Source organism: Anabrus simplex, chromosome 6, assembly GCF_040414725.1.
Source record: "Anabrus simplex isolate iqAnaSimp1 chromosome 6, ASM4041472v1, whole genome shotgun sequence".
Taxonomy (NCBI): domain Eukaryota; kingdom Metazoa; phylum Arthropoda; class Insecta; order Orthoptera; family Tettigoniidae; genus Anabrus; species Anabrus simplex.
This window is the reverse complement of record NC_090270.1, coordinates 236719571-236745878: the sequence shown is the minus strand read 5'-3', so window position 1 is coordinate 236745878 and position 26308 is coordinate 236719571. Positions and strand designations below refer to the sequence as shown.

Below are 26308 nucleotides of genomic sequence, written 5' to 3'. Positions count from 1 at the left end.
CTTTCACTTTCAACAGTAATAGCATTTACCAAATTTCTAATTTTTTTAAAAAGCATAATATTAAAATAGCGTTTAGAACCTCCCATAACAACTCCAGACTAATTTTCAATTTGCACACTATAAATAATAATAATAATAATAAAGAAGAAGGAATTGAAATTGGCACGTGGTCCTCTGGTGGCCCATTCGAAAGAATAATAATAATAATAATAATAATAATAATAATAATAATAATAATAATAATAATAATAATAATCAGATACTTGAATTCCGGAGTTTACAAATTAGAATGCCAATCTTGTAGTCCCAGCTATATCAGTCAAACAGGCCGCAACTACGTAATAAGGTACGCTGAACATCGCAATGCTCTTAAATATAATCGTTTTTCAGATATGAGTGAGCATCATAAAGAATCTAGTCACAAATACACAACAATTGATCAAGATCTGAAGAATCCTGCATCTTGCTCAACATTCTCAAGAGCATCCACATCGATATAGATCAATTTAAGAACCCATCTTATAATTTAAATTAAATCAATTGAAATAAAAATTGTAAACTATTTCCACCTTTTCAATACATTTCAGAAGAAGCATTTATTGGAACTAGTTTCAGCCTATTTTTTAAGGTCACCATCAGCCAAGTTGAGAGTTGCACAATGTATCTGATAGTTCGTAGAAATTGTAAAAATTCATGAAAACAGTGGTTTGACACTATATATGCGAAAAAATCAAAATTGCTGTAAAGTTTTGGATAATGCATAAAATGCATAAATTAATGCACTTAGCTGTTGAAGGAAGAATTTAAGAAGAATAATTTGGGCATTGAAGATTCTTGAGGTTTGTATATATCACTCCTTATGAAGTTCTGATAGTTGCGCTGCGATGTGTTGGACGTATTGCAGGTAATGTCTCATTGGTGATCAAAGTTTCAGATTATGTTTAAAAATGCATACATCAATGCATATAGTTGTCGTTGAAGGATAACGAAGATTCTTGAGAATTACATACTACATGATACGGAGTTCTAAAAGCTGCAAATCATCAACAGTAGTAGTAGTAGTAGTGCTGAGAAAACAATCCATGCACACGCAGAGAACAATGTAAAAAGATGGTAAATAGAAGTCATTGAAAGAGGTTGAAGTCCTTAAAAAACTGAAAGTAGCCCTTGAAAGTTTAAAAAAAATTTAAATCTTTAAAAATGGTGGAGAAGATTCGCAGTTCAATGCGGAAATAAATTAAATGAATGAAGTTGTAAAAAGTAATAAAAGCCAAATTAGTGAAATGGTAATGGAAAAAAAAATTATAAAAAAAATATGTAATATGTGACTCACCTTGAGTCACAACGTTCAAATAGCCTTTTGTACTAACAATAGAAGCACAGAGATCCTACACAACTCTTCATCAATAAATAAAAGTAGTCCTTTTTCTAAAACAGGTGTATATAGGTTTTCTTGCCAAGACTGCAAAAGTTCTTACCTAGGGCAAACAGGACGCAGCTTTAAAATCAGATATGCAGAACATGTCAATGCCATAAAACACAACCGTTTTTCCGCGGTCGGCCTACATATAAAAGAATTTAAGCACAACTTTACTGAAATAAATCAAGATCTTGAGTTATTAGATATTCTAAACAAAGGTTCTTTCCTAGACGTCACTGAAAACCTCTATATTCATTTAGACCAATATTTCAATCCCAACCTAAACTTAAATGATATCTCAGAGAAACCAAAGATCCTATTCGACTTTCTCATTGAATTTTTCAAAAACATGAATATCCCGAAAAACAGATCTGTCTTTCAGATTATGCATAATACTTTGTCACGCCACACACTTTCACCACATCACCCTCCATACTTCCCCTCCTTCCACTCCTCCTCCCCTCTCCTAATCCAACAACGGCCGCTCCCCAGACCTAAACTATCCAACACGCTCTGTTCCTCTTCATCTCGCGCCATAGCTTTACCGCCTCATGTCCCGCAATAAACATCATAGAAACCTGCCCCCACCCCACACGTAACGCTGCAACAATACACCACAAATACTGGCACAGTCATCCTCCAAACTCTCAACAACGTATTCCTTACTACCTACCGTATTTACTCGTGTATTAGACCCCCTCGCCTATTAGACCCCCCCGGCTTTTTGAGACCAAGAGAATGGAAAAAAATAAATCTCGCATATTAGACCCCGTAACGAAATTCGGCTGAGACCAATAAACGATTCCACTTCGTAGCGGGTACTACAAGCTGTACTGCAGCTCTGATGACGTCGTACAAATGTGTGTACAAGTTTGCGCACATTTTCTTGAGCCCTCAGCTGCCTTTTGCCAGATCGGCACAATCGGAGCTGACAGCTTTATCTGCGACAGCCACTACAGCAGTACGGTACAAGCATCACAGAATACTGTCCGAGTTCGTAGGTGGATTAGCGTAAACGGAGAAATAGGCCTACTACTTTTTTATTCTCGACTTTCCAACTACAGACTATCACAGTACGTGTGTCTGTGTCTTGGAAAATTGCCAACATGTCAGAAAATACGGTGGCGAGTATTCCTCCGTAGACTTGCAATCGGCCATCAGTGAATGAATTGAGACTTAAAATGTCCCGTAAAAGCTGATATAATCAGTACTTGTGACGATAATGGCGGTTTATGAAAATATGCTTTGAATTCTTAACCTTATATATGTCAATATGACGAACTTTGTTACTGTTGGTTCCATTGCCGGCTGGTTGGCCTCCCTGCAGGAAGAGAGGCGGAAGTGAAACTCTCCACTCACCGCAGCTTTCTACACTGAGAGAGCTCAAGGTTCGTCCGTCCGACCCGCCCGATTCAAGCTCACACCAAAATCGTGTGATACGTCTGTCTTATAGTTAAGAGATGTCTATTTCCGTAGCTTTAGCACTATTAGCTGCCGATACGGTTTGCGATCTTGAACATTTTCATCAGTAATTTGTGTTTTTTAAATTGTTATATTACTTCTAGTCTTCATCTCTCTAGGATAGCGTAGTTCACAGCATTAGTGCAATAACGTAGTTTTTTATGCGTTTAATAGTTTATTGTAGCTGTAGTTTTATTGATATTTGTGTGTTGGTTAGTGTATCTAGTTCTGTGTGTACCATGTCTCGTTTATTCCGGGAAATACACGTGGCAAGAAAGTTACTCGAGTCTCGGATCAGTGGAGTGTTTCTTTTGTACACCATAACCTCCCTTAACTGTAAGTACCGTAATTTGTTATTTCCTCACTCTCTTTTATTCTTGTATTCTCATTTTAGTGCCGGATGTTGTTAGTAAGTGTATATTTTGTGAATTTATTTTACCTCATGAATAATTATCTTTTGGAGTACAGTATTACATTTTATGCGGGCTGTGCGCCGCGGTCGTATTGCATCAGCTGAGCGTTGGTAACGTAGGTACGACGATGCTCCCGTGTTTCCCGAACTATCAAATACAACTGACAGTGACAAATGACTGGCCATTAAGTTCTTTTTCATTATTTTGTGTTAATATTGCTTAATACGGTAAATAAAAGTGATTGATTATATTTAAAATATATGTAGGCCTAAAAGTCATGTTCACCATTGTCTTTTTAAATTTATAAATTTTCGAACGAAAATAGCCAGTAAAACGCAGAATACATTCATAAGTTTATTAAAGAATAGTGTAGAATGTTTACGTGTACAATTTATAGCCTAGAAGTCATGTGTTCACTGCACGAAATTTGACGTTATCGCATATTGGACCCCCCTTCGCATTTTTTGACTGGAAAAGTGGGAAAAAAAGGGGTCTAATACGCGAGTAAATACGGTATTTTATATTCTTGTCGAGCTGAATACCGGACCTTTGAAGATTACAAGATTATTTTGTGCATCTACAGAATGGTGTGTTAATGAAGCTATGTAATATAGAGAGAGAGACTTTCAAAGGTGGTTAAATGAAGAAGTTATATCATGTTCAAGATCATACTTTCACATCTCTGCACAGTATTTAAAATACAATTTACCGTTGGTCTTTTATAGCTATTGTTGAGAGTTAAGGAGAATTTCCTGTTGTGTACGTTTATCAGGAACTCAAGGGAGACTTCACTAGTTAGTCGGAACATAGAAAGAATGATGAACTCTTCTAAGAAGAACTCCTAAGGTTTCACCTTACTTTTTCCTGCCTGCTGGCTCTTTAGAAATGTGTGCGCGTGCATCTTGTATTCAGGAATCTCTCAAGGCAAATATTTTCGCACTGCAAGTTGTGTGATTAAGCTTATTTTTAATATGTATAATTTTTGCTTTCTCAACGATGCATTTGTTTCTACATTCGTCCCTGTTTTTATCTCCTCGTAAGATGTGTATTGTTTAATGTAACACCTTGTGTAAAAAATCGGGTTATATGAAGGAGTTATATTATATTCAAGATCATGCTTTCACGTCTCTGCACAATATTAAAAATGAAATTTACCGTTGGTCTTTATAGCTATTGTTGAGAGTGAAGGAGAATTTCCTGTTGTGTATGGTTATCAGGAACTCAAGGGAGACTTCATTAGTTAGTCAGAACATAGAAAAAATGATGAACTCTTCTCAGAAGAACTCTTAAGGTTTCACTTTACTTTTTCCTGCCTGCTGGCTCTTCAGAAATGTGTGCACGTGTGTTTTGTATTCAGGAATCATTCAAGACGAATATTTTCGCACTACAAGATGTGTGGTTAAGGTTATTTTTAATATGTGAGAACTTTCTGGCCATATATCTACTTTCTCTTTGCCTGCTATATGATCCACTTCTTTGAGTACCTCATAAAAGACAGCTTCTTTTTATGAGTTAGTGTTACAAGCCACCATCAAACTTACTTATGTTACTTTATATTCAATACTCTGTGGAAAGACTGCATACTACGACAGTTTTTGGATGTCCATGTTTTATTTTAAGCTAGTGTTTAGCAGTGCTACGCTTGAGACTTTTTAACTATTTCAAAGTGATCATATCTTCAAACATTTGTTAATATCTTCACTTTCATTTCATACATTGACCAGCAAGCACATAACTTGTTTATATTCTTTTAAGCATTGTATTTTTACTTCATCCTATTAATGCCATTTACTAAGGGTCTATTATATGTTCTACATACTTGTGTATCTTTGTTCATACGACCTATTAAAGCTGCTGATGGTGTCCATAGACGCCGAAACCGGTACTGAATAAAAATGTTGTGATCATATTAACAACATATTATGTATTGAAAAAAGGTGGATCAATCACATTTCCTTCTATTGTATGATATTTCTGCAGATTAACACTGACAATTTTATGTCATCCTTACTTGACCTCCAGCTTCCTATACTATCACCACCACTCCCTAGTCCATCCTGTTTCCCCGAATGTATGTCTCTATAACTCTTCTAAACAAACCCCTTAACTTATATGCACCATTGCAGTACAAGTGCAGGCCATCTGAATGTAGATTCATACATCCTACCCACCCATAAGGATCTACAAATCTCACTCCCAATTTCCCAGGTATCCATTCCACAGTCATTTAAGTCCCCAATCATCCAATATACCACTGATAACAATCTCTGCTTCCTTAAACTTGTTCTGTGCTGCCATAACCAGGACCCACACATCCCCAACAATGTTAGTACTACTACTGCTTGCCTTGAGTTGTTGATACAATGTGGAAAAAAATTACCACCTTCTCCTTACCCTCCTCCATTCCTTCTATTTTCCCCAACATTTCCCTTAACCAAATTCCTGGATAACACTCTACCCTGGATCCCTTTCCTCCACACACGTTCTCCACAAGCCTAAGAATTGGATAATCCACGACCACAGTCTCAATCCCACTCACCTTATTAGATCGCCTCCACTCCTGGTCTCCCGAACTTCCAAGGCTCCCAGAGAACCTATTTCCTCCCTTTTCTCCCTCTCACTACCCTGATCCACCTCCCTCTTCCTATCCTCTACAGTTTGTTTCCCTTTCCTCTTGCCTCGCACCTCCTCTGTAACACTTCCCTGATCTCCATCTTCCCACTGCTAATCTACCTGCAGTGAATCATACCGATTCCTCACCAATACCTCTCCTAGGTCCACTTCCAGAGGAAAACCAGCATCCTTCATTTTCCTTGGCCTGCCCACTATCATATTCACAAAGACGCACACACAAGATGCTGTCAACTGTGTACTGTTTTATTTACAAATTATATACACACATTAATGAACCACCATCTTGAACTAATCGACTGCCACATTAGTATGTCAACCAACTATGGAACACTTGACAAGACATCAAATGTTGTACCAACACAACATAACCACTTGAACAGCAAAACCACAACATGAGTTCACACACTTAACTCGACCAACGTCTCTCACTAACAACTCAACTACCCAAGACCGTCTTTTTATATACCTTGCTTGGCCAGGCTTCCAGAAAAGAATGACACAACATGCTTTCTCGTATCTTCTCGAGTCTCCAATAACCTATGTACAAGTGAATAGAACATTCTGTAAAACTCGAGTGACAAAGGTGCGTTGTTCTAGACTATTACCCTGTGTTGCACAACATTAAATCGTATTTATACATTATATTTACAGGTAATTAAGCAGACCCAGCCAACAGCTGGAAACTTCAGATTATGATGATGATTTACAGGTAATTATAAATTATATACTACTAATTATGTGCTCTTACATTAAATAAATTTGTTTTAATAAATATACAGCAGAAGTATTGTGATATAAACTCACATTGCAAGAGACAATTTTCATGGTTGGTTCATATTGAAGCAGACTATAAGCAAATTATCACAAAATAATTTATTCTATTGTACCACCTATTCAATACAAGCCACGTGCTATGTGGGTGAAATTTACATAATACTATGTACTATGTTTAAACTTATCAAGTGTATTATACTATGTTCCATGTATTTTAATGTGTTTAATGTGTTCAATGTGCTAAATGTATACGCAACACGTTTTAAGACCTGAATAATAATAATAATAATAATAATAATAATAATAATAATAATAATAATAATAATAATAATAATAATAATAACAACAACAACAACAACACCTACTAATCAAGCTTGATATTTTCACTATTTACCCATGGGTTTAGAGAACTGTTATACTAGTCTATTGCACACTTGCATCACCACCTGTCTACCATTATTTCTCTCCTTCCTTCCCCTCTCTCCTGCCTACCTACAATGTCCTGTACATTGATTGAGGAAGAACTATCTTCATTCCTGTCCTGCATTACAAGTCTAATTATCTTCCTCAAACTCACTATCTCTTCCCTCATCTCACTTAGTTCCCACTCACACCCACAGTCCTTACACCTTCATCCCTCAGACATTCTTTTATGTAATCAAAGAAATGTGAAATAATATGTAAATATCAACAGAACTAAAACAGCTTATTCTATGAACAAAAGTATATACTGTATCTCAGATGAAGGAAATAATGTGTAATGCAAATAAGAAACCAGCTGATAAAGTAACTACACTAGAATTATTCTACTTACACATCCTAATTATAAAATACTTGGAATAAAAGGCCAACTATAGAAATGTGTAGCTACACTATATATGTGTAAGTATAGACAGATGATCATGATGATGATGACTATTATTATTATTATTATTATTATTATTATTATTATTATTATTATATATAATTCGCTGGGGCCATCAAGGACCACGTTAAGTCTTGTTGCATTTGACACTGAACTTGGTCTTCTGTAGAGCCCAAATTTCCCTCATTCTTTGTGAGTGGGCCTGCTTACGCTCCTCTGTCCAAGGGGCACCGTGTCTTCTCTTCGGTTGCTCGTCTTGGTTTAGCCCGTTCGTCAATATTTTCTTGCGGAAGAGATCTCTGTTAAGGGCGTCTTCAGCTGAGATATGTAGAATTTTCAGGTCTTCTTTGGTATTTCTAAACCAGGGAATTGTGGTTTTGGGGTTTGAATAAAAAAAGTGAAAGATTTCTCTAGTAAACTTTCTTCCGTCCATTCTTCTCAGATGACCGTAAAATCGTGCCCGTCTTTTTCTGATTGTGTCGGTAATTTTCTCTATTTTGCTGTAGACTTCCTTGTTGGATCTCTTTTGATGGATTCTATTTCTGTACTTTGATCCCACAATTTCGTGTTCTCTTTTCTCCAGTTCTTCAAGGAGTCCTTTGTTCGCATTTAGAGACAGGGTTTTGGCTGCATATAGAACTACTGGCTTCAGAACTGTTTCATAGTGACGTATCTTGGTGTTTTGGGAAAGGCATTTTTTGTTGTAGATTGTGCGGGATGTTTGGTAGGCTATTTCCAATTTGCGTACTCACTCCTGAAGTGCTTCTTTGTCCAGTCCATTTTTCATGATGATCTCACCCAGGAATTTGAATTTGTCTACTCGGGCGATGTCCCCGTATTTTGTATGGAGTTTTGGTGGAGCCTCTTTGATGTTAGTCATTACTTCTGTTTTCTCAAACAATATCTGCAAACCAGTTTGTTCGGCAATTTCCTTTAAAATTTCAACTTGAGCTCTAGCGGTTTGTATGTCGTTTGAGAGAACAGCAATATCATCGGCAAATGCTAAGCAGTCTGTTGCGATCCCCTTGGATTTCGTTCCTATTCTCAATGGACTGTAGTTGGTTTCCTGTAATCTCACCCGCCAGGTTCTGGTGATCTTTTCAAGAACACAGTTGAAGAGTATCGGGGATAGCCCATCACCTTGTCGGACTCCTGTTTTGATGTCAAAGGAATGCGAGAGACATCTGTGGAACATCACCTTGGATTTTGTATCGGTCAGGGTGGCTCTAATTAATGCCAGCAGTTTCAAATCAACTCCAAATTCATTTAAGATGTTTAGCAGGACTTCCCGGTCAATGGAGTCGTACGCTTTCTTGAAGTCCACAAAGACAGACACATACTGCTTGGACCTTAGTGTACAATATCTGATGATCGTTTTCAGATTTTGGATCTGTTCAGCTGTTGAGCGACCTTTTCTGAACCCTCCTTGGTATTCACCTATTTGATGTTCGACTTGTGCTTCCAAACGCTCCAGGATGGCAAGTGATAGAATTTTGTAAGTCACGGGTAGCAAAGATATTCCTCTGTAGTTGTCGATGTTCTTCATGCTGCCTTTTTTGTGTAATGGATGGATCAAAGCTATTTTCCAATCTTCGGGTACGGTCTCCTTGTTCCAAATTTCTTCTATTTGCTTTTGCAAGATATCAAGTGATCCCTCTGGCTCATACTTCCATAGTTCTGCTACTACTGAGTCTTCCCCCGGCGCTTTGTTATTTTTGAGACGGGCAATGTGGTGCTTGATTTCATCTCTGTCGGGTGGTCTGGAATCTGGGTACCTGAGTAAGGGTTCCTTGGTCTCAATGGCGCTTAGCAGTTTAGAGCAATTAAGTAAATTCTTGAAGTAATCTGCCAGAATGCTGCAATTTTCTTCATTTGATGTCGCCAGTGTGCCGTCCTTTTGCTCAAAGCATAGAGATGGTGGTTTATAGCCAGTGAGTTTGCGTTTGAAGGCTCTATAGTACTCTCTGCTTTAATTCTTCCTAAAGTTTTGTTCTATTTTTTCAATGAGAGATTTTTTGTATTTACATTTCTCAGTTCTGAACACCCTAGCTGCTTGGGCACATTGGGTTTTGTAGGTTTCCCAATCATTTTCTGATTTCGTAGAGTAGTACTGTTTCCACGAATTGAGTCTTTCTTGGAGGACTGATTAGTAGGTACTATTCCACCAGGCATGGTTTTTGCTTCTCTTGATTTCTGCAACGTCTTTGGCGACCTCAACAAGGAGACTTTTGACGTTATTAAAGTCACAGTCATTTGGTCTAGCCTTCTCCTGGAACTCCTCGACCCCTTGCCGAAGTTTATCATTGTCGAAGCGTGTGATCTGTTTAGTTGTCTTCCTTGTGTTTGCGGGAATTGGTTTGAATTTGATAAGAGACATATAATGATCTGAGGCCACATTGATGCCTTTCTTTACCTTCACATTCATAATCTCAGGGCTGTTTCTCCTGGAGATTGCAACGTGATCAATTTGGAACTCTCCAAGAGCTTGGACGGGAGAACGCCAAGTCATTTGCTTTCTGGGTAGATGGCGAAAGTGGGTCGACATGACCTGCCGGTTGTGATTTTCGCAAATGGACACTAGTCTTTTGCCGTTGGGATTGGTTCTTTTGTGAGCAGGGTAATTTCCTATAACTTTCTTGTACTTCTGTTCATGACCTAGTTGGGCATTGAAGTCACCCAAAAGAAGCTTGACATGGTGTTTGGGGATTTTATTTAATTTTTTAATCCAGTAGGTCCCAGAAATTATCAACTTCGTCTGGATCAGACTTGTTCTTATCGTTTGTAGGAGCATGTGCGTTAACTAGGGCGTATGTTTTGTTCGCGCATTTAATTGTGAGTATAGACAATCTGTCATTCACAGGTTCGAAATTTGCAACCGATTTAAGGATCTTGGTTCTAACAGCAAACGCGGTTCCAAGCATCACAGCTCCATTGAGGATTCCTCTTTGCGCTTTGCTCTTGAAAAATCGGTAGCCTTCGGATTCAAAAATCTCTTCATCTGGGTACCTTGTTTCCTGTAGGGCCATTATGGATATCTGATTTTCGTGAAGAGCTTTGGTGAGGGTTTTCAGCTTGCCAGTTTGTGTAAGTGAATTTATGTTGAAAGTTGCTAGAAAGGTTTTAGATTTTGGCCTGAGTTTTTGACTCTTCGGGGTACACCGAGATGCTCCGACTCGTCTCTTGCATGATATCGAGTCTCCCCCAGAATCCAAATGAGACTCATGCGCCGTGGCATTCACGACGAGGGATTTATCCGAAGATTTAACCCCTGGGGTATGTTTCTTGAAATGTTGTGCCATCATGCTTTTTGACTTGACTTTGCTTTGGACGGGTACCCATCCTTTTACAACTAGGGTTGTTAGCCCTAGAGGTTGCCTCAAGATGTTTTCTGGCTTCTGGTCATTTACCAGTCTTCGCCGTAACCCTGGCAAGGGACCAGTTTTTTTTTTCACGGTGGTATTTTATTTCCCTACTATCCTCTGACTCTGCTGGCGGCAGAGCCAGCGAGATTCCTCAATTCCAATGAGATGCGCCCAATGGAGGTAACCGGTAAATAAATTATTATTATTATTATTATTATTATTATTATATTACTATTTGCAAACAGAAAGAATAAGAATAGTTAAGCTACAATTCTAAACTGCAATCAATCCGATTCTAATTATACCAATAGGATTCTATTAATATCTATATTTCTAAGACAGATTTTTCTTCGAAGGGAGACAGCATCCAGATAAGAAGAAGAAGCAATCTTGAAGTTTCATAAATCACCAGGCACAACAGAAAGGCCAATTGGCCAGCCAATTCACTGCTTCAATTAAAAGGACTTGATAGTAAAAAAAATTGGTGAAGGTCTATTAAAAATCAAGTAATATTGCAAATGTACATCAAATCAAACATGAACATATCAAAATGCATCAACATTGATGAATGATATTGGGAGGAAATTTCAATTACAGGAGAGCTTCCAACCAACTATTCCTAAGACAGCAATAAGGTCAGTCCTCCTCCTGAGAAACCATCCTTATGTGTGGAGTAATACATTTGTTTAACTACAGTCTATCTTACAGCAAAGTTACTGAGGGTCAGTTTCTGTAGTAGAGAACTGAATACATTTTATTCCAGGGTTAACTTCTTTTGAAATAAACTTTGAATGTATAAGGTCATGTTCAATGCATACAGTACATATTAGAAAGATATTTAGTGCAGAACAAAAATACCCCTGAATTTACCTTCCGAATTTGCATTGGAAGTTCTTCTTATCAGCCATTTTTGTTCTGTACTTTACATCTCTTCGATAAGCTCTACGAGTACCAAACACGACCAAATACTATGAATACTATACTATACTGGGTATCGTCGTTGCCGGGATAAAACCTCCTATATGATAATATTTCTGGAGATATACTGGCCCGCAGCACATACATTATGAAGAGCGAGAATGCCTTGACAATATTCACACAATATTGCACCTTAGATGACAGAACCTTACCGGCTACAGTTCTAAGCTAAAATATTTCACATAGGAGGTTTTGTCTCGGCAGTGACGATACCTTCCTACATCATTTGCAGGTTGCCACAAGGACAAAGAGTACCATAACCAATAGACATTATTTCACAAAAGTCTTTTTTTTTCCCCTTAAGAGTATAATGCCGTCATGAAAATGTAATTGTTTAACTGTGGGATCTGAAAAATAATGAATAGAGTTCATGAAAAATGAGAAGTTAGATTAGTAATATCTAATGCCAGTACTGATTCAACACCAATTTCCTGGGTTAATTTGTAAGGTAAAGAATGATCAGATCACTAGCAAACATTAATTATTGGAGATTCAAATGACCATACGAATTTATTCCTATAAAACTGTATGTAATTTACAACCACAGATATAGAAGCATTTACTTCAGAGTTAAAAACTGTCTCTGCCCACATGCATCTCTCTCTCCTCTCCAGATTAATACCACAAAAGGAACAAACAAGCACGTTCCTTTCCAATACTAGTATTATCCCATTGGGATCCATTACTCCTTTGTGTTTGTCGTATGTTCCTAATCTTTTACCACCTGTATTTATCTTATTCATGTTTCTTCCCTTTTCCTGTACTTATCCAGCTTTTCTTCTTATCCTACATTTCCACATCAAGGATGAAAATCTGTCAAGATGGCCCCTTGGGTGTTGGTGGCCCCTTGGGTGTTGGTGCCCACCCTCCTAATGAAGCTGGGAAGCAGAAACAAGTTTGTTGGGGACTGAGGAGAGTTGGATCTATTTCAAGACGGCAGTGCATGAAGATGTGGAGATTGTACTTGTCCTTTTGTGTTTTCTGTTTGTCCTTGTGTCCATTTTCTGTCACTCCCTCTTCCCAAACTGACCTGCCATTATGTTTGTCCTACTACGTGTTCCTTTTCTTGCTCCTATTTCTCTGCAGATCAGTTAATCAATTGATCAAGGACAGCTCATGCTCATATATGCCAAACAGCTGTCTGTGGAGCAATACTATGCCCTAGGTAACGACCCTCTAATGGAATCTTACCAATTCACAAGTACTTACTCACTAAAACTATCATTTGACGTGTCAAACACTTATTTTTTATTAACCTGATTTCTGTTCACAATAGCCAACTCACCTGAGCACAGTCACGCAGCCCCTTGAAAGAGGTAGGCACAGGATGGGCTTCGAGACACGGATTGGCTTAAAAGTGAACTTGCAACCGAAGCTAAGAGCACTATCACTCATAAATGATGCCGAGATGATGGGCCTGCAACACCAAAATATTCAACAGAACAAGCAAATAAAGACAAAATCTGAGCAATGTGTGCTTTCGTTTAAGAGTATGGTCAGTGAGTGTTATGAAAAGAAATTGAATATACCAAAGCAAAAACAAATAGAGGCACAACTTTTAAAGACATTCTACCCAACTAACTGGAAAGAAATCAAGACAAAACTAAATTTAAAAATCCCAGGAATTATGGGCTGTTACATGCATACCAATTATATATCATGATATTCAATATTATATAGCATAATGAAGCAAGTTGACATTCTTATTGGAATATACATTATTCAAACAAGCACATCTTCATAAAAAAAAGTAAAGTTATATCACGTATTTAATAATCACTATAGTAACTTCCTACCTGTCAAATATATGTATTGGGTCGATGTGAGAGACAATACATCCACCAGGCTGATAGTCGTTGATCACGGCAGAGTTAATAAATCCTTCAGGAACCATGCCTGCCTTCACCAGAGGCTTAATTACTAGTTTATGAACCCAGTCCGGAATGGGATCCACTTCACCAGGTGGATAAAGCCGTTCCATCCCAGGCCCTCTCTTGGAGAGTTGTGATCCATATGTGTAGCCTTCACCAAAGAAATACCTGAAACAACATCAAGCCAACCCTCAAGAGCATTTTTTGTAGTCATTTAAAAGCAGCAAGACCATGCTCGTTACTATACAGGATGTATCTAAATTATGCCAACAAAAAATGAGAGATGCTCTTTGTGGTATATAAAGAGCAATAGCGTAATCGGATTGGCGAAGAAAATTTTTCTTTTCGAGAAAATGGGGTTACAGTACTTTGTTACTTCCGGGTGCGCAATTCAAATTGATGAATTTTCCGTATTTGCTATGACAGAGCACAAATTGCTGCCCACTACTGTTCTTCAGGGAAGGGAGGTGTAGTGGGGTGTATTATAGACTGATTTTTTTTGCTAGTTGCTTTATGTCGCACCCACACAGATAGGTCTTATGGCAACGATGGGACAGGAAAGGCCTAGGAATGGGAAGGACGTGGCCGTGGCCTTAATTACGGTACAGCCCCAGTATTTGCCTGGCGTGAAAATGGGAAACCACGGAAAACCATCTTCAGTGCTGCCGACAGTGGGGGATATTATTATAGACTGAGACAGAGATAATGCTGTACACGAATGCCCAAGTTTCTTCATTCAACTCACGCACAATATTATCCTTGTCTCTTACAGGCAATATCCACAGTTTATTTATTAAGCAGCCATAATTGCACAGTACAAGAAAACAGTAACTGAGACACACTTGTCAGTCAAGGAATGCACCCAATCATTTCTCCTGTCATCTGTCGGTCTCAGTAATATTCATTATCATCTGTCCATACTACAAATAGCCGTTGCCGCCTTATAAATAAGCTGGAAGCCTTGAATGAACCCTACAGGCTCACCCTCAAGGTGTACAATTTTATTGGAGGCATTTACATTTACAGTACCCCAACAGACGTAAACCTCTGAAACATCACAACAGGAAGAATCACAAGAAATAGGTGACAACGAAATACCAGAATCTCGCCCAGAGCAAGAACCCGAGCCGGAAAGCAGAAACGGGACATACCCAGGCGCAGCCAGAAGGCCACAAAAACCTAGAGAACCCCACAAAACAGTAGGAATACAGGAACCAATAGAAGGAGAACTTCAAGCAGGCCCTCGATATGCATGGCTGTACATTGGGAAACTACACCATGAAGTCTCAAAAGAAAAAATTACAAAAACAAGGCGTTACCGAAATGAAAGAGTGCGTGGAGCTGTCAACAGTTGGCCTTCTAAAGGCCTTTCGCGTAGGAATACCAATAGAAGATCTAGAAAAGGCGACCGACGCAAACTTCTGGCGAAGAGGAGTTATGGTCAGACGTTTTCGTCGGTCCACAGGAGGAAGACTTGACTAGAAAGACCCCCAACCCAAACGAACCAAGAAGACAAAAACACACAAAACTACTCCTATGGAACGTAGAAGGCCTAAAGAATCTAAAAGCAGCAACCCCTACCTACTTTTGGAACAATTTCGACGCAGTAATAGCCACTGAAACTTTCCTCTCAGAGCACATCGACGAACCCCTCTTCTACAGTACACATGCACTGGCAAAAACAAAAGAACCCGGTAGACCAGAAGGAGGCGTAACCGTCATGTATAACACCACCATAGGAAAACTCAAAGCAAAACACAGTCATCATGAAAGCTGACAGACTAACTATCATAGGACTCTACACAAGTCCAGCGCAAACAGTCGACGATACAGTAGAACAGATAATTAATGCAATCTCAATGACAAGGGAAGAAGAAAATGTGATTCTGGGAGGAGACCTAAACTGCAGACTGGACAAGTCTGACCAAACAACAGCTCTGGTTTTGGAATTACTACAGGAAGAAGCGTTCACACTGGTCAATAAAAAGGAAGAAAAGACATACCTTGCGCCTAATGGATCCAGTACAGTAGACCTGGTTTTCTACAGAGGAAAACACATTAAAATAAAATCACAAGAAGTGCTGGAACGATCAACAGTCGCCCCACTGAAAAAACACCTACCAGTCTGCACCATATTTGCCATATCAGGAGCGTCTGTATTGACGAAAACCTCCCATACACAGAAGATCTCAAGGAAACTGAACAATGACGCATTAGAAAAGAGAAAGGAACTCCTACAAAATGTTCCAAGCCTAATAGAAGAAGGACTGCTCCAATCTGCACTGGACTCCATTGCTGAAGAAAACAAGAATAGCACAGCCCTGGTTTGACGCAGAATGCTACCACACCAGAAAAGAAGCCCTACACCTCCTCCACAGAGCGAAACACACAAATACATCAGACAACCTGAAAGCATATGCACAAAAGAGAAAAGAATACAAGAAGCTAAACCTGCTCAAAATAGCAAATCACACAAAAGCATATACACAAAGACAAGCAGAAGAAGCCCTAAAGGACCCCTTTATAGCGATCAAGAAGAAAAGCAGAGCAGGAGTGGCAGGAATCCTGATGAATGTTTGGGAACAGCACTTCATTCAGCTTTACAACAAGAACTTAGAACAAGCATACGAAACGGAAGAGACATACACCGTAGAATCTGAACCAATAACCGAGGACGAAGTAAGACAAGCCATCCTAGAATCTAAAAAAGGAAAAGCAGCAGGACCAGACGAAGTGTTCAACAAAAACCTCATAGAAACTCTTGAACAACTCGCCCAGTTGTGGATGATGATGTTTAACAAATGCCTCACATCAGGAAAAATAACCAGAAGATTGGAGGAAGTCGAACATCATCTTGTTATACAAGGGCAAAGGCATAGAGGACCTCGACGCATACAGAGGAATTGTACTTGAGAACAACATCTTCGAGATATTCTCCAAAATCCTGACGAACAGACTCTACTCCCTAACAGACGCCTTAATGCCGGAAACAGTTCGGATTCGGGGAGGGAAGAGGAACCCTTCACGGAGTTGCTAACCTCCTGGAAGATATACATGACGCACTAAGACCCCGTCGAAGAAATTCTACACAGTCTTCGTAGATTTCACAAAAGCCTTTGACCTGCTGAACAGACAAATACTCATGAAGAAACTTGAAAGTATGACAGGAAAGGATAACCCAACAACAGCTGCTATCAACACCCTGCTCACCTACAACAAAATCATAATCAAAGATGGCGTGACGACCTCAGAAAACATAGTACAGACCAACGGCGTTTTACAAGGAGACCCGATTAGCCCAATCCTATTCAACATCGTCATTTCAGAAGTCACAGACATCCTACAAAAGGACTCAGTGAAAATGTACCTCTACACAGATGACATCGTATTAGGCTGGCACGACAGGGAGGCCCTGCAAGACACTGTAAGACCGGCTCCAGGAATGGGTCGAAAACAACCGACTCCAGCTGAATACCAACAAGACCGTGCAAATGATCTTCAGGAGGGGAGGAAGAATCTCTGCACAAGACAAAATATACTACGAAGCAGAAGAGTTAAAGATTGTAAACTCCTTCAAGTACCTAGGAATCACCCTACAACCATCGGGATCATCCTACAAAATTCACATACGGGAGAGGGCAACCGCCGCCATAAAAGCCATTTATGATATTAAAAATCTGACAAGACTAGCACTAGACACCGCATTAACACTTTTCGATGCAAAGATAATGCCTATTCTGACCTATGGCATTGAGCTCTTATGGAACAACCTGACAACTAGAGACCTCTCAACCCTTGAGTGTGTGAAATCAAAATACCTAAAGAGAACTTTGGGAATATCAAAATACGCCCCCTCGAGACTGGCCTACGAACTCCCAAAAACGTGCTTCCTCATAGAAGACTTGAGGTTCAGACAACACTGCCAGCGACGAAACAAGAGTCGGACCTACTTCGAGACAGACGAAACACGAGAGCGGACGTCTGACCCGAATTCTACGCAACAGATGCGATGCTAGATCGGAACTGGACGGGACCAAACATGAATTTACGAAGCGCCGTAACTAGGCTCGCGGTGCAGTTTCCACCACAAGCTATGCACAAGAAACAGTTTCCACGAACCCTCACCAGAGTGTGTATGCAGCCTCTGCGGGAAGGCCTGTAAGCGCTACCACTTCAGCGAGTGCCAAAAACGCACTAAATCACTAATGGAATATAGCCTAAGAACAATGAACCTTAATTCTCTGCACGTTTATGCGCTTTTCTTATTAATAATAAATTTACAGTACATTTATTAAGACGCCTGAGGAATCATTATAAGAATACCACCTCCCCAGCTCTTGTCAAATAAAATATTGATTTACATTCCTGCTTAATTTTTTTTTCTTCCTGAGGATAGGAACCCTGCTGGTTTACTATTATGAATTCCTTTCCAGCAATAATTTTCTTCTTCGTTTCCACTTAAACCCCATCTCTTTCGGTATGCCTCTTATTATTTAAAATCAATTTTGTCTGCAAGGACAGGTTTGATTTGATTCCACTAGGTGGGAGCAAGTCTGTATACCCCACCATTCAAAACAATTTAAGGAAATACAGCGGCCTAAGTATATTAGAAATTAGTTATAAACAATAAATTATTTCACTTTTGGTAACGTTATTTATCAACAAGAAGGACTGGCTATGGGATCGCCGGCCTCTGGTATCTTGGCCGAAATTTACTTGGGTTTTTTGGAACACACCAAAATTGATAATAATAATAACTTTGACATCCTTTTCTGGACAAGACACGTAGATGACACCATAGTAATTATGAATGAAATCATAACAGACACTGCTACCACTCTCATTTAAATAACATTGATCCGCATTAATCAGAAACTGGACAGACAATTAATTTTTTAGACTTTACTATTATCAGGCACCCAGGCTCCTTTAAGATTTTCAGAAATCCTATCCAAAACAGTCACTACAATCCGTCAAGATTCTTCACACTCTCAAATTCACAAACGAGCAGCGTACAACAGCATGGTGTACTGAGCCTTCAATGTTCCAATGTCAAAAAGCGACCTCAAAAATGAGTTGAACACTATTCGTAATAGTGCTAAATCTAATGGATACAACCGTTTCTTTATTGAAAGAATAATCAATAAATATAAATATCACCCCTCAACCACTTTGAAAAAAGATAAACAAAACAACTCTTTTTCTACCTTTACGTTCGACGAACAAATTTACAAAGTCACCTACATCTTTAAAAAGCACGATGTAAAAGTAGTTTTCAAAACCAATAATAGGAATGCAGAAATCTTACATAATGCCACATGCATACACAAGTTCAATAGTTTTTCAAAAGCAGGAGTGTACAGGATTATTTGCAACGAGCAGCGTACAACAGCATGGTGTACCAAGCCTTCAATGTTCCAGTGTCAAAAAGAGACCTCAAAAATTCTTACGTTGGACAGACTGGGAAGAACTTTAATATAAGGTACTCGGAACACGTTAATGCCCTGAAGTACTATAAATTTTTGGCTGTGGGACAGCATATGCATGACTATAATCACAAATTCATAGGCACCAAACAAAATATGGAAATTCTCAAAATCATCAACAAAGGACCCCTCCTTAACATTATAGAAAGCTGCTTCATATATATAGATCAATATTTTAACCCAAATTATAATCTTAACGACATTTCAGAAAAGCCAAATATCCTGTTTGATCTTCTAATTCTCATTTTTAGAAACGTCAAACCAAAAAGTCGTAATTCAATTTTTCATACTATTCACAGCACCTTTCCTCAGCAGCCATCTGTTTTCTCACATCCTTCGGCCCCGCCTTAATCCCCCTTCCTCTCCCTCCCCTTTCTGTTCTCCGCCCTCCCCTTTTCTTTGAATCTCACAATCTCAACTCCTCTCCGTTAGTATGAGGCACACAATATTAGGCCATGCACCACATGGTGCAACGAAAGGTAAGTCTCATATAACCTGTGCCATTTGATTAGCACTCTCTCTCCTTTTAGTTTATTAACTTTTGACCATAATTTATTCAGATTAAATTAATGGAAACCACAATGAATTGTAAATTTCTACCAGCTGCAATCTAAGAACGTGCCAGCTATCTGCGTGTGCCGTCCTTGATTCAACCACTGACAATTTCTAACAGAGAAACTTTTCAGCATTTTTATGATATTTTAACAAGAAGCACTAATAGAACATTTTAACATAATGCAATGCATCTAGGAATTTTAGAGCTTGATTTTAATTTCATCATATTTTACGTGTTGTGCACATAGTTCATCCCAGATGCTTTCAACACCTTTTAATGTCATTTGTGTATGTTTATAAATTTGTTTTGGTTATTGGATGTGTTTGTACAGTTTTGCATTAAGGATGATGATGGCCTGCCACAGCCAAAACTAGTTCCTACATACCTGCCAACTTTACAAAACCAAATATCAGGAAATTTTTATATGAAAATCAGGAAAAATCAGGATAAATCAAATTGGTCAAAACTGCTTATTGTCTCAAAACCCAACCTTTGCTATATGAGGCTACAAGGCTAAAAATTACATATCTCTATTCCCACACGGGAAGTAAGTGAGTGAGATGATCGGCCTCTGATAAGCCTTCGGAAAACTCATGCTCCACATGTGTGAATCAGTCCAGCAATTAGATGCCATTACTTAGCAAATGCATATTCAAGCAATTAGATGCCATTACTTAGCAAATGCATATATTAATATGTTGCATCATGCGCCCGCACACTTATGTGAAGTGCAATGCCTTTTTTAACAAGTAATAAATTAAAATTTGCCAGAATTGTCTCCAACCGGCTCCTAAAATCTCTAGAAAAGTCACTAGTCGCTATCTTTGAAATTCTGTCACTAAATTACTAAAATAAGACTCCAAACTAGCAACTAGTCTGTAGAATACAATAGACTGCATGTGAACGAACATGAACATAGCACCGAGAATGACAGATTGACAATCGATATGCACATCGCAATGTACAGGTTTCAATAAACATCACACATTCGCGCGCATTTCTCGTATAATTAACGTCGATATTTCATATGAAAGTGGCTAATGATCGAAGGACTTCCGGTCACTAGCGTACAAAGCTGAAATAGCAAGATCTGAAAACAAATGTTTGAAGTTCATCAAAAAATAAGCTAAAATCAGGAGAAATAATAGAATAATTGGGAGGCGGGAAAAACTGTCGAAAATCGGGAGTCTCCCGCCTAAATCAGGAAAGTTGGCAGGTACGTTCCTAGATTAAAAATTTAACCTAAACATTGCATAATATATTACTAAAAAGGTGGACCATTACAACATAAGTTATTATTTTAAGGATTGAACCTGCCAGTTAGGGTCAGAAGGCCAGCGCCTTAACTGCCTGAGCAACTCAGCTCGTCAAGTAAAGATACAAAGGCCAATATGAATTCATATAACATTTCATCGATAAAACTTCCATTGTGCACAATTTAAGGTAGGCTAAATACAAGACTTTCTAACTTTGTCGTCGCTGTAACACAAACATTTATTTAGTAAGCTTCTGTATCCCAGTCAAAAAAGTCTACCCCCTGCCCCTTCACCAATCATGTCTTGACTTATTCTTGTAACATATCATTGTCAGCCTACTTCTCATGCGTTCATCAAGAATATCAGTCCTGCTTCCTGGGAATTCTTGATGCCACTTTGTCTATTCATAATGTTACCATAAGCACCCACAATCCACCAATGAATTTCCACTGGTTGTTCAAGTTACTCTAGTTTAAAAAAAAGTATGATGGAGCTTATCATTTGGCGGATTCTGGGTCAGTGCAGCCATTTTCAACAAATCATACTCAAACAAGGCTTGGCATAACACCGTCAGATGAACCTGAGAGGAAAGTGAAAGGACAGCAATCAGAGCCAGTGTATCCAAGGTACGCATTACAAATTTACCCTTCAATCCATATGTGATGGATATCTATTTTCAGGACACATATCATATTATTACATTAGTGTACTAAATACCAAACTTTCTCTTTTGCCAGTTATAAGAGTACATGTCCAGGGAAAAAATTATGTATGGTTACCCTAGCCACCATGCATGGAGCCCAGAAAGTAAGCACTGCCCATGTTGGTATATTGAAGCTATGTAATATCGCGTCCCCTGCAAACCATGAGACCTTGCCATAATGGGGAGGCTTACGTGTCCCAATGAAGCAGATAGCCAAGCCGCAGTTGCAACCATATCGGATTGGTATCTGTCGAGAGACCAGACTAACAAATGGTTCATCGAAACGGGAGCAGCAGCCCTCCGGAAGTTGCAATGGCGGCTGTCTGGCTGACTGACTGATATGGCCTTGTAATAATACTCAACATGGCTTAGCTGTGTTGATACTGCTACGCGGCTGAAAGCACCGGAAAACCTCAGCCTTAACTAACTCCCGAGGACATGCAGCTCTCTCTGTATGAATGATATACTGATGGCTTCCTACGGAGAAAATATTTTGGAGGTAAAATAGTCCCCCATTCGGATCTCTGGGTGGGAACTACACAAGAGGGGCCAATCATCAGGAAGATGGATACCGACATTCTGCGAATCGGAGAATGAAATGCTAGAAGTTTGAATCGTGGTAGGTTAAAGAATCTGAAAAGGGAGATGGATAGACTAACGTTAGATGTAGCTGATATAAGTGAAGTACGTTGGGAGGAAGAGCAGGATTTTTGGCCAGGCGACTACAGAATTATCAAGACAAAATCAAACAGGGGAAATGCACGAGTTGGTTTAATAATAAATAAGAAAATATGGCAGCAGGAAAGCTACTACGACCAGAATAGTGAAAGGATTATTGTTGTCAAGATTGACACCAAACCAATGCCCACCACAATAGTGGAGGTCTATATGCCTACTCGTTCAGCAGATGATGATGAAATCGAAAGAATATATGAAAAGATAAAAGATTTAATACAATATGTAAAAGGAGACGAGAATTTAATTGTGATGGGAGATTGGAAAGCAGTGGTAGGCCAAGGAAGAGAATGTAAGAGAAGAATTGCAAAGGAGCAGACGTGGACTCTGGCCACAACTTGGTCATGAAATGCCGTCTGAAGTTGAAAAACTTGAAGAAAGGAAGGAATACAATGAGATGGGATCTAGACAAGTTGAAAGAAAAGAGTGTGAGGGACATTTTCAAGGAACATATTGCACAAGGACTAAATCGAAAAGGCTGAAGGAAACACAATAGAGGAAGAATGGATAGTCGTGAAGAATGAGGTCTCTAGAGCTGCTGAAGAAATGTTAGGAAGAAAGGAAAGATCACCTAAGAATCAATGGATAACTCAGGAGATACTGGACCTGATTGATGAACGACGAATGTACAAGAATGCACAAAAATGAAGAGGCCATAAAGGAATACAGGCGAATAAAGAATGTTGACAGAAAGTGCAGGACAGCTAAAGAAGAATGGCTGAAGGAAAAGTGCAAGGATGTCGAAGGTTGTATGGTCCTTGGAAAGGTAGATGCTGCATACAGGAAAATCAAGGAAACCTTTGGAGAAAGGAAAACTAGGTGTATGAATATTAAGAGCTCAGAGGGAAAACCACTTCTAGGGAAAGAAGACAAGGCAGAAAGATGGCAGGAACTTATTCCAACAGTGGCATCAAAGTAAAAACAAGAAGAGGCCGTTGATGCTGATGAAATGGGAACCAAGTGTTGAGGTCAGAATTTGACAAGAGCTTTGATAGACCTAAATAGGAACAAGGCACCTGAAATTGATGACATTCCCTCTGAATTACTGACTGCATTAGGAGAATAGAGCATGACGAGGTTATTCCATCTAGTGTGTACGATGTATGTGACAGGAGAAGTGCCATCAGATTTTCGGCAGATGTTATGCTATTCCCAAGAAAGCCGGTGCTAACAAGTGGGAAAACTACCGCATCTTTAGTTTAGTATCTCATGCCTGCAAAATTTTAACACATTATTTACAGAAGAATGGAAAGACAAGTTGAAACTGAGTTGGGAGATCAATTTAGCTTCAGAAGAAATGTTGAAACACGTGAAGCAATTCTGACTTTACGTCTGATCTTAGAGGATTGAATTAAGAAGAACAAGACAACCTACATGGCGTTCGTAGATCTTGAAAAGGCATTTGATAATGTTGATTGGACCAAGCTGTTTGAGATTCTGAAGGTGATCGGAATCAGGTACCAAGAATGAAGAATGATCTACAATCTGTATAAAAATCAGTCTGCAGTGATAAGGATCGAGGACTTTCGAAAAGAGGCAACAAGTTACAATTCTCATTCTTGTTCGATATTGAAAATGATGTTATGCATAAATATCTCCAGGATAATTTAATAAAACCATCTGTTCAATACATACCACATTTAATGTAGTTTGGATCTACGTGAATGTATATGGATTTACCAGGTATATGTTTCACCCTACTTTGGGCATCTTCAGCCTGTAGACAACTTTAAGGTCAAGGTCTGGGACCTTATTTAACCCTTATGTAATATAAATTATGAACATTAATGTTACACAGTAATCCCTTAAAAATTAACATGCCACAATGATATCTCTTTTTTTAGTGTGAACAATACATAAATGTGAGTAATATAAAATTTATGGTATTTTAACACAATTAAAACTTGTCAGTTCTATTTTATCTGACTTCTTAAAAAATGTCCAAAACTAAAATGGATCTCCATCTCATCTGAGGACCATTAGGATGACAATGGTCTTGGGTAAATAGTATATTTATCCTAAGGAGTTATTTGACCCACATATATCGTTTGACGAACCGACATTGAATGTGTTGTCTATCACAAATGAAGGTTTTGAAACCGATTGTTTTTTGATATAGACTGGATAAGACTGTTTAAAACTTCATTAAGTTTTGTTGTGAAATAAAAATATAAGCGTCTTGGTTTCTTGTCGTATGTGCTGACAATGTATTGTGAAGAGTACAATTTAGGCTGCTTCTTAGTTGCTTCTTGATTGTGAAAGAACGCCTCAGACACTTAAAGGCAGTCTTTTAAAATAACCAAAACACACCAACAGGAATGAAGTCGGACGCAGCAGTTATATAGAAATGAAAAGGTTGGCAAAGGATAGGGTGGCATGGAGTCTGTGGATTGATGATTCAAACAACATGTAATGTTGCTGAAGTATTTGCATGATACCAGCACAATATTAGTAAACAGGGGTGTTAACTTCATTGGTAATATGCTATATTAAGGACAGCATCTCATTAAAACCATGACATGGAATTTTTGTTGATAAAAATGACCAGACATTTGATTTGAGGGAGTATCCGGGCTAACTAATGGGTTAATTGTTATATTATATTCATTTACAGCCATTTGAGATCACGTTAAGCAATAATGACACATTACTGGAAATCATCTTTGCAGCCCAAAATCTTAGCATTCTTTCTCTGATGGCCTGTTTTCTTTCCTGTATCGATCCCTTATTCAGTTTCTGTTCGTCATGGATGCCTCTGAAGTTTTCGATGACTAATCTACACTTGGTTCAGTTTAGGATGTCTTCCAGATTTAATACAGACTGCTCAAGGTCCTTTCTTACCTCCCAGAACAATTGTTGGAAACTTTAGGTCTACTGTCAAGTGTTTTTAAAAAAACTGTTTTGTCAGCCTCTTCTCACCCATTCTAAACAATGTCCATAAAACCATAAAATTTAAGTCTTTTTCTCACTGGCTCAATCATTCTTTCACTTTTCTGGTACAGTTCTCCCCGTCCTCATAACCTATACCAGCCATCCAAAATTTCTGTACCCATTATCTTTTGGAGGATCTTTCTCTCAAATCTCTCGGCTTCGCTTATTTCCGACATTCCTGTCATTCAGAAGCATTCACTAGCATACAGACACACTATTTTAATCACTGCGTTGTAGTGTCTTAATTTAGCAGCCTCGAGATGGCCTTTCTCTTGTATAAAGCATGTGTCCTGCAAAAAGCAGCAGCCTTCTTCTCTCGCCTGGTGTAGTTCTCTCGCTAATTTTCTGCTGTACAATTTCCCCAAGGTACTTGAAGCTGTCAACTCTTTATATCTTACCACGCTCTGTCTTCAAGTGATTGGGGGCTGTATTGATGTTAATAATTTTTTTTTCAAATGAAATTTGAAGTCATGCTTTAGCTGCTCCCTGATTTAGTATATGTATCAGCTTTGTAGCTGTGTCAGTGTTACTAGACAGGATCACGAGATCATCTGCGAATGATGGTGGTGATCATTGTTTTAAGAGGAAGTACAACTACAGTAGGGCCCACGAGAGTTGAAGTCTGACGTTTAGCGCCACCGGCGAGAAAAAGTTGACTAACGCTGTTCGAAAATGGCCTGTTGCTATGGCAACGATAACAGAGTTGCAACATTTTAGGACACTATCACCACGTGGGTTGGCTTGCTCTCAGTCGCTTTTGTGATAGTATTCCGAATGGTACTGCGTTAGCTGTGCTAGTCGTTGCTGCTTAATGTGTATGTTTTCAGAATATTATGTTAGGTGTTAGTTTATTTCTTTAAGTT

At 38.8% G+C, this 26308-nt stretch overlaps 1 protein-coding gene across 2 annotated transcripts in view; it reads right to left on the bottom strand.

The window, feature by feature from the left end:
• LOC136876384 (RNA demethylase ALKBH5) overlaps positions 1-26308 on the bottom strand; it is a 151810-nt gene that overhangs the window by 111697 nt on the left and 13805 nt on the right. For both annotated transcript variants that reach the window (XM_067150285.2, XM_067150286.2), the window contains exons 3-4: positions 13704-13946; positions 13193-13324 (exon numbers count right to left, since the gene is read on the bottom strand). In XM_067150285.2, coding sequence (XP_067006386.1) covers positions 13193-13324; positions 13704-13946 — 375 coding nt within the window. The remainder of the gene's footprint in view (positions 1-13192; positions 13325-13703; positions 13947-26308) is intronic.